General features: G+C 38.5%; 1 protein-coding gene across 1 annotated transcript in view; it reads left to right on the forward strand.

The window, feature by feature from the left end:
* Positions 1–15,317, forward strand: part of LOC103924226 (chromosome unknown open reading frame, human C20orf194) — a 98,740-nt gene that overhangs the window by 80,046 nt on the left and 3,377 nt on the right. The window contains exons 30-36 of the mRNA XM_009332714.1: positions 3,361–3,486; positions 5,505–5,542; positions 10,550–10,685; positions 11,063–11,149; positions 12,268–12,374; positions 13,080–13,154; positions 13,317–13,519. Of these exons, the coding sequence (XP_009330989.1) occupies positions 3,361–3,486; positions 5,505–5,542; positions 10,550–10,685; positions 11,063–11,149; positions 12,268–12,374; positions 13,080–13,154; positions 13,317–13,519 (772 nt within the window). The remainder of the gene's footprint in view (positions 1–3,360; positions 3,487–5,504; positions 5,543–10,549; positions 10,686–11,062; positions 11,150–12,267; positions 12,375–13,079; positions 13,155–13,316; positions 13,520–15,317) is intronic.

Here is a 15,317-nt window from a genome sequence, read left to right on the forward strand (position 1 = left end):
TCTTATCCTTTTAAATCTTACAGCCAAACACCTTAGCATTTAATCTTAGTAATGTTCTGGACTGTTTTTTTGTATTACTTCTAACTCAGTATCTTGATACTAGCAAGTTGATTCAGAACAGTGTTGTGGTTCTGTTTTTGGGGCAAACGTGTAAGGTGACTTTTGAATGTTCTGCAATAATACACTTCATGTTTTCTTGCAAATGTCATCATTACTTTTTGTTTTTGCAGTGGAATATTTTCATGCCCAGAGTCTTTTGAATTGGATTCATATAACTTGTTTACTGCATCACTAACAAAGATCAAAATTACTCCTATGATGTGCTGCTTTGAAGAAGCTGTTGAACATTGTTTTATTAAAAAACAACAACAAAACCCCACAAAACCTTTTGGCAGTAATGTAAAGAATGTGCTTATGCTGGAAATGATAGAAAGCCAAGTAAATTCCTCTTTCCCATGTGGTATGAGAGATGTGGAATCTTAGGGCTTGTCAAATTTATTTTTGGTCTGTTAGTTCAAAATAAAAAGAAAACAGAAATACTGTGTCATAGAACATTAACTTCTTTCCTTGTTTTCTGTGGTTTAGGTGGATAGTTTACCGTCAAACTATGGATAGTCCTGAATGTTTCAGTGCAACCCACTTCCAGCGTTACCTCTCCAGCGTCCTGGAGGCTCAGCAGAACCACAGTGTCCGTCAGTCCACTTATGCTAAAAAGAACAAGCGTCTCCTAGTGGTCTTGCAAGGGTAAATGTTTGAAACTGTTTGAACTGTTGCATAAAATTAGGGATTTTCTGTTCCCTTCCCATTTCGAAGGCATTTTTAAACTTTGCCATCACTCTGAAGCAGTCCAATTTCTGTGCTAAAGTGTGGTATTCTGTGAATTCTGTTTTACGTACGTACTAAACTCGGCTTTTCTGCAACCTGTTAATCTTATTGCTTGTTACTCCATTGGAGAAAAGGTGTCTGTAGTCTTCCTGCGATCATGTGGAAGGAAGGACTGCATTTGGTGGTTCTTCCCTGTTTAGGAGATTGACTGTGATTTTTGGCTTCTCAGAAGAAGTTTTCTTGCCCTTTCCAGCTGCATCTTAGACTGTTGTTAAATGGCACTTTATTTATTGGTGCAGCTGCGTGTGGTTTGGTTTTGGTTTTTGTTCCCTGCCAAGATGTTCTAGATAGAGAGGTATTTGCCCCTCAAAGGCTGGTGAGACTTTACATGCTGGTTATCTGTCTTTAAAGACTGCTGGAGTACTGGTTGTCTGTCTTTAAAGCCATAAATTTATATGCGGGCAACAGAGCAGAGATAGCTTGAGATTGTGTTGCAAGTTGCACTCCAGAGCTGCAGGTGAATATTACTGAATATTATCTGCTGTAGCATTATCTTAATATTTAGAGGGAGTGTTGCGTCTTGTAGTCCCTGTTAGTACGCAAAGGAGTGATTGCTACTTTTTCCCAACAGACCTGTATTTTGCCGATAGCAAGACAAATAACCATGAGTTCTCACCCTACCTTTCACGTATAATTTTTTTTGAAGCTTTGCTAGAACATGGGAATTGTTTTGATGAAAAATGGGTGTGGAGCACCTCCCTATTTCTGTCAGAGGAAGATCTGTTGTCTTTAAGGCATTAGGTGACTGAGCACGTTTCGGTAAATTTTAATTTGAGTTGCTTCAGAATAGAAATTAATTTTAGGAAGTGTGATATGGTGTGACATAAAGACTATGATTGTATCTCTCAAGTGCTTACAGTACCTTAAACTTTTGAAAAATCAGTGAGTGCTAGAGAATCTTTGATAAATAAATTCATAGTTTCCAGAATTAAATGGTCCATTCAGTTTGCAACATTTTTTCCTCCAAATAGAAACTTAAAAGCCTAAACTACTGTGATTCTTACGGAATTTTTTAAACAGAGAACGAGTGTGCTACAGAAAGCATAAGAATCAATCTTTGCTTTTTTCCAAGTATTTAGCATCTTTGTGTGCATACGTGCTTGCTTTGTCTTTGTATTTCTGGTAGTCCTTGCTTTGACTCTTCGGCAGTGTTAGCTACAAAAAATGTGACACAAACTTGCAAAGTTCCAGTTGATAAAAGATATGAAGAAAGAGAGGCAATTTGCACGCGTGTGCCTTGTTACCCCCCCAAAAAATTGTGCAATTTTTGCACAACACTTTTGTGGTATGTTTTGAGTCTCTGTACTTCAAAATGAACGGCTCTGTAAAGATTATGACCTCTCAAACTACCAGCAGAAAGCAGGCTGTCAAAAATATGCTATTCACTTGATACAGCAGGAGACATAGAAGTAAGATTGATTAACACGTTTCAGATAAATGCCAGGGGGGGTTTGTGGTGTAAAGGTGAAGACTCTGAGCCATCTCTGTTTGACATTTCCATCTCACGTGTAGCACTTGAACTAGTATCGTCTACAGGAAGTTTGCCCACTCTGTTTCTGAGTTGGTAGCAGGTAACATAAACTAGCTTGAGGGGAGTACTACCCTAATCTGGCTGGAATGGTTTTGGTTCCCAGGCTACCAAGTGTTCATCTTTTTCACTAAGGGCATATATATGGAGCTTAGCATTTTCTTCATTATGGTCCATTCTGATAGTGCTAAAAAGCATAATTTTTTCCATGTTAGAGTGAGATTCTTTTTTTTTTTCCTTAAAATTAGGAGGAGTGGTATAAAGTCCAGTGATGTACAAAGTGAGTGATATTCTGGTAGCAGCACTGGCTTCAGGAGTGGTTAATTATAGGTTTTCCATTCTTTTCTGAGTAGTTGAGTGTTGGTATAGACAGCTTTGGAGTTCTCTAAATAATCCGATAACTGACAATAATACAGTTTTGAGAGAAGTTTGTAGCTGGCTGAGAAATAAACATCTGGAATAACAACTCAGGTTCATCTAAACTTTGCTATCATACAGAAGTACAATCCAGCAGTGTCTGGAGTACTGATAAATAATGGACGCGTTAATTATAGAAGCAAGTTTAAATTGGAAGGCTGAGAAGTGAGAGGTGTTGCTTTTTAATTTCTTTTTTTACTTGAATCATACTTAGTGCTTAATATGCTTTGCAGTAGGCATAACATGCTAGTATTTATATTATGCTTTTTGTGCTTCCTGAAAGCTGGACTTTTCAGTTGTTCAGTGCAAAGTTTATACTGCTTTTCTCTGTAGTTGTCAGTAATTTATTTCTAACGTCGCTTGCAGTCTGCTTCATTTGTCTGGATTTACCAAGTTTTGAACTGCTTTATAACTATTTTGGTAGGCTTTTTTAGAAATCTTACCTTCTTGCAAGCAATTGATTTCTTACTAGATGTTGAAATGTGTCATTCTGTTTCTCTGAAACCATATTTCATTTTGTTTTCTTACAGATATACTGATGTTATTGATGTTGTACAGGCTCTGCAAACTCATCCTGACCCAGATGTGAAGTCGTCTTTTATCATTGGAGCAGTTAATACTTGCGTAGAGCCACTGAGTTGCTATATGGAACATAGGTATACTTTAAAATATTTTTACTAGTTTGAAAATAGATATGTAAGTTTGAGATCGCTTTTATAATAGAGATATGTGATGGTTAAATGCCATTGAACTGTCTTAAATCTCATAAAACTGCTAGGTAATCCATCTTGGATGAACTTTGAAGTGCTGTTCCGTTTATAAGGATGATACTTGGTTTCCACTAGGTATATAATGATATATCAATATTAACAAAAGTTTAGCTCGTGGAAGAATAAACAAAGATTGTCGTTAGCGTACTGCTTAAATACGTATACTCTGGCTAAGGACTTTGTAAAATCTGGACAGTCAGCTGGCCTCTCGTGTGCTTTTTAAGTCATTCTTTTTCTTACGATCTTTTTGTAAGTATGACTAAAAATTGAGATGTGCATCTCAGTTTGGGTTATTGATTGTGTCACTACGTTTGGATATTAGATGAAGACTTTACAGATTTAAAATACGGAACTTACGGGAAGCAGTCCCAAATTTAGTGGAAGAGAATGACAAAGCACGGAAGCAAAAGCATTACAAGTATTAAAATCTGATATCCTGGGTTACTGCAGCGGCAGGGTGGGGAGGAAACGGCAGCAAAGCCAAGTCACTGACATTTTAAAATAGTGTGGTATCGTTGCTGTTTCATAGTATACGTACGTGCTCCACACTTGAACAAACATGGAACTAATTTCATAGACCTATCTGTAAAATTATGATACTTAAATTTTGCAATTATGCCTTGCAGCTGATTTGATAGAAGTAGGTTAAAGCAGTTACAATTTTCAGAGTTCTTAGCGTTGCTGCTATTTGTGATAAAACTCTGTGCATCACAGGTTAGAGGTGAACTGGCCAATCATTTTATAAAAGTGCATTCCTTAAACTTCCTAGGTATTTTTAAAACACTAACCAATATGCTTCTTGTGCTTCACGCTGGTCAATAAATAGACATTACCTTACTGCATCTTTTTGTCTCTGTGACAAAAAGATTGTAAATAAAAAATAAAGACTACATAAAATATTGTTGAATTGATGTTGGAGTGCTGTTTCAACTTATTCTTTCCATAATTATAGGAAAGACAAGTTCCATTCCTAGTTTTTTTTTTTTAAACTTACTAACATGTTATTGGTCATGGTACTGAGTAGTATTTATAGCAGCGGTGGCCTGCAATCCTTTGACTAACATTGTTTGTCTCCTGAAGTGCAGTAGCAATTGAAGGAAGAGGCTTAGCCTATGCTGTAGACTATTTGTGTCTCACTTTGAAGTTTCTTCTGATAAGAACTCACCAAGCAGCCACGTACTGCCAATGACAAATCTTTCAGTTGGGAAGCTTTGGCGATTTCACTGTGAGAATCAAGAAGAGCGATTTTAATGTCTGACTTGAAACTTTTGCCGTCAAGAAAATCAAAACCATTTCCTGTCTTAAAGTCCATTACTGTAGAGTTCTAGCTCTTTCGTGAGCCTAGGATGAAGCTCTTCCCCGTGTTGAATAGCAAGCCAGGGGCAGGGGAGAGGTATTTGAAGGGGGACAGATAAAGTACTATCTCTGGAGCTTTTGTGTGCATGATAAAGCTCATAAAAATAATTGTCGCTTGTCTCACACAGTACCAGAGGTTGGTACGATATGTACGGAAAGCATTATGTACATAAAATCTTTCCATGAAGAGTTCCCACGATGTTTGGAAGGCACAATTCTTTAGGGCAAGCTTAAAATGCCTATTGTTTAAATAGGAATTAAAATAATGTTGAAGCCTTTCTGACTTCCTAGAATACAGAACAGATTGCGTGGTGGGAATTAGCTCTTAAATCCATTAAAGAATTAAAACCATCTACAAAACTAATTTTTGAGGAAGAACTCCTGAAAGACATAACCTGTGGGGATGTTCCAGTTATACGGGTTGAGGAAAGGAAACATGAAAATGGGTTGGATAGTAAGACTCTAGCTGTCAGTGTCCAAATGAATGTAAATGCTTAACTTAAATAATAATATCCATTCTTAATATACAAACTTCTGGGTTTTTTTAGGCTTCTCTTTCCCAAGTTCTTGGACCAGTGTTCACAAGGTATGTGTCACTTTTCTTGACTTTGAGCTTTACAGAACAAGTAGCTGAGCCATATGGCCAAACAAATACACTGTAAATGCATATAGTCAGAGGATCATGATAAACTCTTGGAGGTAAGAACCATCTGTGCAGAACAGACAATCTCACTCTGCCTACATCATTAAACACCGTAGGCACCTGGAGAAGGTCTGAGAATCTGGAACATGATGCATTCTGGTTGTCCTCATATGGAGGATGGGTTTCCTAAGCAGTTTAACTCATGGTCTTATCTGGAACTGTTGTAACTCGTGCTGTGTCGTTAACCTAGGAGCAAAATGGATTGGATTTGAGTTCCATCCTCTTCTGGGGAGGCATGAGGACATGGAGCTCCCCTTTCATTTCTGCTATTTTAGAAAGGGAAAAATGAGCTGGCTACCTTGTTCCCCGTATCCTCTTCTTAATGCAGTGTGGAGGATCCTTGCAGGGTTCGTTTGGCATTGCAGTAGACAAAAAAGCTCACTTGCAGAAGAACTGTTTCTTATCTGTATATTTAGTTTTATATCCTGACTCTGAAATGAATCATTGACTGCATCGTCCTTCTTGTCAGGCTTGGAACTGAGAGCAGCTGTTGGCGTAAGTGGGATGTCATCCTTCCTGACCTATCATCAAATAAGTTCTTTAAGTTTCAAGAGCAGAAGCAAATTCGACTATAGCACCTTTACAGTTGTTTTTAACAGTTGTATAGCTGGTTCACAACATTAAGACCAGTACATGTGGTGTGCGTATATATGAGAACAGATCTTTCCAGTCAGATAATCTTTATTTTAGGCAGACTATGAGCTCAGCCTGAAATTGGATAGACCAATGACAGTTGAGATACTTTATTTTTTTTTAAGTCGCTGTCGCACCACAGTTACTGCAGGATGACTTTTGATCTTATGCTCCTGTCTTCCCAAGTGAACTGCAGGACTGTATTTTTTGTGTTTGTATTTAAATGCAGTTGTCAGAGTAGGATGCTGCATTTTTTCGTGTGGCTGTTTAGACTCTGTAGTGCTCTGCTTTGCTGCCAGAATTATGCCACCTCCTATTCATGAGTGAAGGGAGCCCAAAAGAACGAAATCCGAAAGAACCCAAAAGAATGAAGTTGTTCACAAGCTGGAAAGTATGTAGGTGCTATTATATAAATCAGTGTTTTATTCTTATTTGGAGAAAAAAGTTGGTGCTAGGAATTGAGGAACTGACCAATGGATAACTACCATGATTATAACCACGGGTGAAATTGAAGAGAGCAGGAGAATGTTAAGAGGGAAGAATACAACGACGTATCAATAACCACTGAGAAGTTAAGAGTGCGAGCATGCCTTTTTGTTTTATGACAGAATTAAAAAAAAAGGTGCAACAATAGCAATATTTGGCGACACATTCACTTTGAGAGATATTTGTCCTACTTCTTCTTTGTGTCACGCACCCCAGTATTATTGTTTGTGTTACTGTAGCATCAGTGGGCCAAGAGGGTGTCATACTGGGTGTACGAATCTGAAAACAGGAACTTGCAATGCAGGTATAAGACAAGACAAGTACAGGTATAGGCAAGTAGGAATTAATTAGACTTTTGGGTGGTTACCTTGTCCACATAACTGTCTTGCACATTTTGGGAGTGAGTAGGGTTAGCCTTTTGCTGCTGCTTTCCAGGTCCCTTCTATTGTGTGGCTTTCTGAAAGGGTACCTATGCATACTGTCAACGTGACATCATTTGACAGCATGACATGACACTTTCTGCTTGGAAAGCCACGAGACTAACAAAAACAGATGAAGATCAGGGAGAACTGATAAAGCCTTGAGCAGAGTGACCAACGTTAGCAGTTTTGTTTTGTGTCCCCCTTGCATGCTCATTTAAACTCTTAAAAAAAAAAAAAAAAATCTTGCCACCATCTGTGTGCTGTAATTTCCTTTTGTCTCACTCCTTACAAATATACCTCTCTGGTTTTTTGGGTTCTTTTTTTTTCATTTCTTTCTTGCACAGAAGCTGTTAAGATGACACCTTACTAATCTAAGGGCACATTGGCATCTCTTGTGTTGTACATGAAGTTGTTTTACAGATTAAGACATCACCATTGTTAAATATGCCCATTGTACGTTTGGGAGCAAAGAGGATCCATTATTTTTGTAAAGCATACATATTTTTAATCTATCCCTCCTGTTTCTTTACTGCTTCTATTGAACATGCTATTCCCCAGGCTGTAAAAAAAATTTTTTTTTTTCTTTTAGAAGAGTGTATAAATAAGGAATTAAACGAAACTGGGTGGTCTTCAAAATGCAGTAGAAACAGAGATGGCAGTGACAATTTAAATAAAAAGGTCAAAATTATTTGTTACTAAAGCTATGTAGGCATCTTCAGTTCTCAGAAAGCTATTTTTCTTCTGGATTATACTACCTGTCGGTCAGTTCAGCATCATGGACTGTTGCCTGCTAACCCAGGGCCAATTTTTGTGGGATATTGGCACCTACAAGATTTATGCATAGGTGTGTGCAGAGCCAAAGCTTGCAGGTTCCCCAGGCTCTGAGCAGTCTCCTGTTACTTCCAAGGTTGCGCGGGAGTTTACAAGGAAGAATGACAGCTAGTGCCCGAAAGCTGTTCCCCTTAGACAAGCGCAAGTGAAGTGGGGAGTGACAGAGAAAGAGTATGGGTGCGGAGCGTGAGACGAGATGCGTAGGTTTCTGGTTTGCTAGACATTTTATTCCTTGAATCTTTTTCTTCTTAACTTTCAGCTTTGCCAGCTTAGTCCTTGACAATTACGTATTTTCTCCAAGGCATAGTGCTTCTAATTGTAATATATGTTTCATAGCATGTATGTTATACAGCCTTTTTATTGTTCTGTGCCAACTTTGCAGAAAAGTATAACTATGTTTTTAATTCAACTTGTCTTTTAAATCAACGTCGAGTTTGGGGATATTAAGGAAAAACCCCACTGCGTGTAGCACACCCACAACGTGGTGGTTGTTGATTAGCTTATTCATACTTTTCATCTTAATTGCATGATCTACATAATAATTTCAAGCATGCGCGTGACTTAAATTTCTAAGCGTGCTTGCTGTTCTTCCCCCCCCCCCCCCCCCCGTCTCTCTCAAGACCAACTGTGTATTGGAGAAAACTTAGATGTTTCCACTCCAATTTCAGAAACTTTTGTGGGGGAGTAAAAAAAAGAGAAATACTAACGGTGGAAATTTTCTTGGGCTGCTATTAAAATCCTAACTTGAAGGGGTCAGTGATGCGAGTAACAGTGACTGGGAGCATGTGGTATAATGTAAGTAGCCCAGAAATGTTTGGTATAGAAATGTCTGTGTAAAGAAGCCTCTGCAAGGATTACTGTACTTTAAAGACCTCTGTAAAGATTGGGAATAACTGTAGGCAGCAGTTCATGGTGTGAGCTTCATTACATATTCTGCTTTAAATAGTGATGAGCTGGGGGCAGGGGAAAGTGCATCCTGGTTCAATCATTCATGGATAGTCAAGAGTTGATTGTTCTGTCTTAACTGTACCTGTAGTTACAGGAAAGTGTCTGAAATGAGCTGCATATCTTGAGCAAAGAAATAGCATTTCTTACACATTCTGGACAATATTGACATCCTAGGGAGTCCCGAAGGGTTGGCACTGCAATCTCGTTGAGGAACTGGGCTGACATTCATTCAGATGTAGTGCATTCTTGATATAGTTGGAAAGCAAAGATCCTATAACACTGAAATTAGTCGGATGGTAAGTGCGAGATGACATCTCGCATTTTTTCCTTAATGAGATCTCTTCCAGTGCCCAAGGCTTGATGGCTGTGATCGTTGCTGTGTTATGTCTGATTGCCTTCAGAGGCATCTGCAATAGCAGCAGTTGGCTCTCATTTAACATGAAACTTGCCTTATACCTGGCAAGACAGCAGGTATAACATGAGGACTGTGTTGCCATCTTCAAATCTTGGAAGGGTTTTGCTTAAGAAGAGTAACCGTTTCTTCAGTGAAATTGGTGGCACCAGGTGCAAGGTGAAGGGGATACTGTTAAGCCTGAAAAAGGAATTGCTTTTCTGTTGACACAGCTGAGTCTTTTTGGAAATTGGTGCTGAGGACAAATAGTTATCCTGATGTTTTTCTGTTACCTTTTTCTGATGCCTTGTGGGTTCAGACATGCTGTCTGAATACCATTTCAGGGTCATTCTTTAAAAACAGAGACAAAAAAACCAACCCCCAAACGCTTCTCTTGTTTTTGGAAGTGGCAACTGCCACAGTCCAAAATACTAATTTTTAGCTGTTTAGCCTATTTTTCTACACATGAAATTTGCCAAGAGGCTTTAAATGTTAGTGTTTTTTATTAAACTAGTTCTTCTCCAATTGATTCTTGTATGAATTTATTCTTTTAAATAATTGATTCTTTTGATTATTTGAGTCTAAATTGCTTCTGTTACACGGACTGTCTAATTGAAAGAAAAATGTCTTGACCTGGTATAGCTGTGTTTTGGCAAAGCAGGCCTTCCTCATTAGTTGAGTCATCGTCAGTGACTGGTGCTGTGCTGGTAGGCTCATGTTTCTAATTTTTTAATTTTTTTGTAAGATTGTTTTCACTGAATCATAAGAACCCACACATTACAACATCCTGCCTCTTTCCCCTTGAGTCATTCCAGGGACTGAAAAGGGTTGTCTCCTTCAGGAGGTATTGTTCCTGCGTGTCTACGGGTTGTGACAGAATTGGGCTTCTGAGCTGGCTGCCCTCTAGATGCAGTTGCAAAATAAATAGTTAATGATAATTCTGCGTTTGGTTATTCCACAGCGTTCGTGTGTGAAGTTAGAGGGACTTCTGGGTTTTTGCTGGGCAGGCAAGAGATGAAAGGTTCCTTGCTTGTTTGTTGTTGTTGTTTTTTTTCTTAGTAACATTAATGTAGTGAGATGGAAGGAAAAGAAAAGAATGGGTGTTATATTACTTAATTGTTTATTAGTCACTGTTGCATACCTGAATTCTGTAAACTATTCTCTGATTGCTTTACACAGGACTAGTGAGTAACGTGGTTTTCACAAGTCATGCTACAGAGCAGAAGCATCCACTCCTTATGCAACTGCAGAGCCTTATCCGAGCGGCAAATCCTGCTGTTTCGTTCATCTTGGCAGAAAATGGAGTTGTAACTAGGTAACACTAATCACTGTCCAGTACTTGTCACTTGGCAGATGGGACTCATGCGCTTAAACTTGTATTCTCTTGTTTTACTCTGGTAACGTGTACAAAGGAGATACAGATTTTTCTTAATTGCTTCTCATGCAAAAGGCATCTTCCCTTTACATTTATGGACATATAAATATAGGGATTAGGAAATGTATATTTGGTATATGTATAAATGTATATGTTTGCAGAGTATGACTTGTGTTACTGTAACTGTCATACTAAGGGAAAAATGCTTTTAATTTTACTGTGACTAATACATTCTGTTTTATGTAAGTAGCGTACAGATAGTGGCCATTTTATTGAATTTATAAAATTAAAAAATCTTCATCTTTATCTCTTTATAGGAATGAGGATATTGAATTAATTCTCTCAGAAAGCAGTTTTTCAGATCCTCAGATGATGAGAGCTCGATATTTAATGTATCCTGGCTGGCAAGTATCTAGACTGAGAAATAAATATTAAAACTATTTTTCTAATTAAGTCGAAGATTAAAAAGTCTCACTAACTTAATTTATATTTTTTCAAGTCTACTCATTTGGAACAGGCAATGGCTTTGTAAATCATTTTTAAAAGAGAACTGATGAGTATTCTTAGTAGATACACGATTGCTGTCCTTTTATGGGGAAAACGATCCTTTCTGGACACCATTTAAATCAATGGCCAGATTACTGTTCCTTTTCAGAAGAATAGAAAAGAACCCTCTGGGAATAAGCTGGGAAGCATTGGGATGGGTGAGGTCAATAATGACTAGCGTAATTTCATTCTGACAGCTATTCAGCCTTACTGGAATGAACTTGCTCTGTCAGTCTAGCTATTAGCAGAACAATTATTCATAAAAACCAGCAACCTTATTGACAGTCTTGGCAGAGGCTAAGGGCACAGTAATACATGGTACCCAGCTTTCCATTTAATACTGAGGGATATTTTTCATGGTTCAGGGTTCTTTACACACCTTGTTGCAGTTGTCTGTGCTGCATCTATTTGGCAGAAAATGTAAACCTGTCAGCTATTATAACTCCTGGCTGACTGTTTTCTGGTTAGGTTTATAGTGTTGGAAGCACGATTTATTTACCATACCTTGCCAGTCCTGTATGTATGTATGTATATCTTTTTATTCATAATTCTTGCTCTAAATTGGATGCAAGTAGGGCCCCTAAAGTAAACTGGCACAAAGCTTGGGATGTCCGAGCTGCTTGTGGATTGCATGGACCCAAAGGGAGAGAGAGAAAGCAGGAAAAGAAAGTGTTTAAAACTTTTGGACAACTCATAATCTATTTGATGATAGTATGCAAGAACAGTATGTAGATAGTATGTAAGAAAAAAAAATGCAGCAGGAAGAACATCAAAAGGAGCCCTGGCCGCTTTGAACAACCTAATACTGTTAATATCGCATTTTCATGGATGTCTTAGAGAAGAAAGCTTAGTATTTTTCTCCCTATGAGCAAGGCTTACCTGTGGTGAAATAATAGATGTTCCTTTTAAGAAGTTTGTTAGCACAAGCGCGTGTGTTTTCTGTGTGTTGAAGGTGTGTGTTTGTTTTTGTCTTAAGGTATGAAGGTAAATATGGAGCTGGGTCTGTCTTCCCTCCAATGGTTCAGATCTGTGTGTGGTTTAATCGTCCTCTGGAAAAAACACGATTTGTGACCAAATGTAAAGGTACAAATGAACTTTGACTTGATTTAAATCCAAGTTTGAAAAACTGAGGAATAGAGGGGAAGGAAGTCACTGACGTAGCACAGTTATTTAATTACTGCTGAAGTAAACTTTTAATTGAAAATTCAGCTTTCCTTCCTTAAAGTACAGACACTACATTATCTTCTTTAGTGTCTGCTGTGGAAAACTGGCCCATGATTTTCTTCGGATGAAAATCTGATTTCATTTTTGGTTTCTGGAGGCTGAGACACTTACCTTTATATGTTTGCTTTTTATTTTATGTTTGATTTTATTTAGTAGTGTTGAAATACAGTTTATAAGTGAGCATCGGCTTCTACTTTTTATGCCGAATAATTATTTGTAGTTACTAGAAAATAGGCTCAACTCTGTGTTAGGCTACTAGAGCAGATATAAAATCATGCCTTTCCTTCTTTTCGTAGCAAAACAGTGTTAAGGAGCACCATTTTACTTTCCACACACACTGTAAGCGTTTATTATGCCAAACACATGTTATTTCTCACCTACCCCATAGCAAAGAAATGAGAACATATAGAAATGTTATGCAGTGGGGCTCCGGGGCACACTGCAGCTTTTTCCCCTGAAGCCCTAGGATGTGGATTAGAGACCTGTAGCATAGGTCTGACCAGAAGCTACACCAAGGAGAAGAAAAATAAGCGAGGTAATCTGTTTGTCTTCTATTTCAAACAGCGATTAAGTCATTGCTCAAGCCAAGTCCTTTTTCTGGAAACATTTATCACATCATGGGCAAAGTTAAGTTTTCAGGTAAGGGGACGTTACTGCTTGTGTATTGTCTTGTGATTGCACTGCATGTAGGTATATTTGAAAACCTTTTAATGTACTGTATTCTATCTACACCGATGTGTTGATGTTAAATTAGATTAGCAATTATCAAGACATTTCTTTCTTCTGTCTTCTCCTTGTTAGATTCTGATAAAGTAATTGAAGTCTGTCACAACACATCATCTAATTCACTAAGCCTTGTGCCTGTTCAGGAGGGGCCAACTCCTCCTGATTCAAGAAGCGATAACAGAGATTGCAGCAGTCAGCAGGAGTGCTTCCTTGTGTTCATTGGCTGCTCTCTGAAGGAAGAGGATATAAAAGACTGGCTCAGAGAAACTGCAAAACAGGTTCGTGGGCATGTTTATTTCTGTTCAGTGTGATCTGTTTTGGCATTTCTTAACAAAAGGAGAAATCTGAGTGTCTCGAGGAAACCTTTTTTTATTTTTTTTTTTAAATCTCCCTTCTCTTCTACCAAGATATTGGCATTCCAGGGTGTAAATATATTTCAGACAGAGGACTAACAGTTTGCAAATGTGTATTGTAATTTGTGTATTGTTTTAATATTTGCTACAGCATATTCATGGATGGATCTACTTTTGAACGCTTGAGCAAATGGAGTATGTCCAGAATAAACACAAGATGATTTAGCTGATGCATGATTGCCAAAAGCTAAAGTGTAGTATGCAATAAATCTTCTTGAAGTACCTGAACGCTGCAAAGCTGAAAACTTGTTTTGATTCACTAAATTAAACCTCCTTGGAAGTAATCCACTGAAATGGAGGGTATAGTTTTTTCATTTTGTCTTGCTTAATTTGTCAAGTGTGCAGCTGTGTAAGACTTCTTGTATTTCTGCATGGCTAACATACCTACGCAATAGGAGTTGGAGTAGGGAACAGGGAATATGCACATCGTAAGAAGCCTAGAAGCCACATTTTGCAGTTGTGGTGTCTCGCTAGCTTCGTGCAGTGACTGGCATGACCCGACCAGGAGTGCAGGACAAGATGGTTCGTTGCTACTCACCTAAGTGATACCAGCAGATACTACTTTTGCCAGGCTGCACATTAAGGTCTTAGGAAGTGAGTCTTGAGGTTTGGTTCAGAAATATACTTGGACAGAAACTGTTAAACCATACAAATTGCATATTTTAGCACTCTAGTTGGAACCTGAGCCTATAGTTCCAACTGTTCCCTTTCGTGATGCCCATTTTTGAACATTTGTTAGTTAAAAATACTCATGGTTACTTCTTTATGGCTTAGGATTTGCATAGTGTCTCTAAAAAGTTGTGTAGGAAGGGAAAAAGGTTTCTTACAGACTGTTGTTGGAGCCGTTTCTAAGGATCTTCAGGTTCTCACCCCTGTTCTCCTAGCAGGTGGTGTTACTTCTGGGAAGTATACATTTTCTGTGATGATCTCGTGCTCTGTATATATCACATAAGTAATATATGGACACAAATGCTTTTGATGTGTAAGAAAGCACTCTATGGAATACTATTTTAATTTTATGAAAACTTGGAACTTTAAATGCTATCTCAAGTGTGAAGTACTTCCTCTCTGAGCAGTTAAAGACTACAAATAGTCTTTGTACAGTCACACTAGTCATGGCAAATTAAGGGTTTCAGATAGTTCTGAGTTACTGCATGCTGTGTGAAAGAAATGAATTATAGAACTCTTCAGACTAAAAACTAGATTTTTTTTTTTCTGTTCATGTGCCATTTTTTCTTTTTTGCAGTAGAGCTGTATTAAAATTGAATTATTTGAAGTCCTTTTAGATTGGTAATCTCTAATGATGCCCTATGTAAGATCACTGAATTTTTACTTTTGTTTTCAGAACATAGTTGTGAGTGCCTTAATATAAGTGTGCACCCCCAGTCAGTTTGCAGACGACACCAAGTTGGGCGGCAGTGTTGATCTGCTCGAGGGTAGGAAGGCTCTGCAGAGGGACCTGGACAGGCTGGATCGATGGGCCAAGGCCAACTGTATGAGATTCAACAAGGCCAAGTGCCGGGTCCTGCACTTTGGCCACAACAACCCCATGCAGCGCTACAGGCTTGGGGAAGAGTGGCTGGAAAGCTGCCTGGCGGAAAAGGACCTGGGGGTGCTGGTCGACAGCCGGCTGACCCTGAGCCGGCAGTGTGCCCAGGCGGCC

Source organism: Pygoscelis adeliae, unplaced genomic scaffold (assembly GCF_000699105.1).
Source record: "Pygoscelis adeliae isolate BGI_AS28 unplaced genomic scaffold, ASM69910v1 Scaffold29, whole genome shotgun sequence".
In the NCBI taxonomy this organism is placed as follows: Eukaryota; Metazoa; Chordata; class Aves; order Sphenisciformes; family Spheniscidae; genus Pygoscelis; species Pygoscelis adeliae.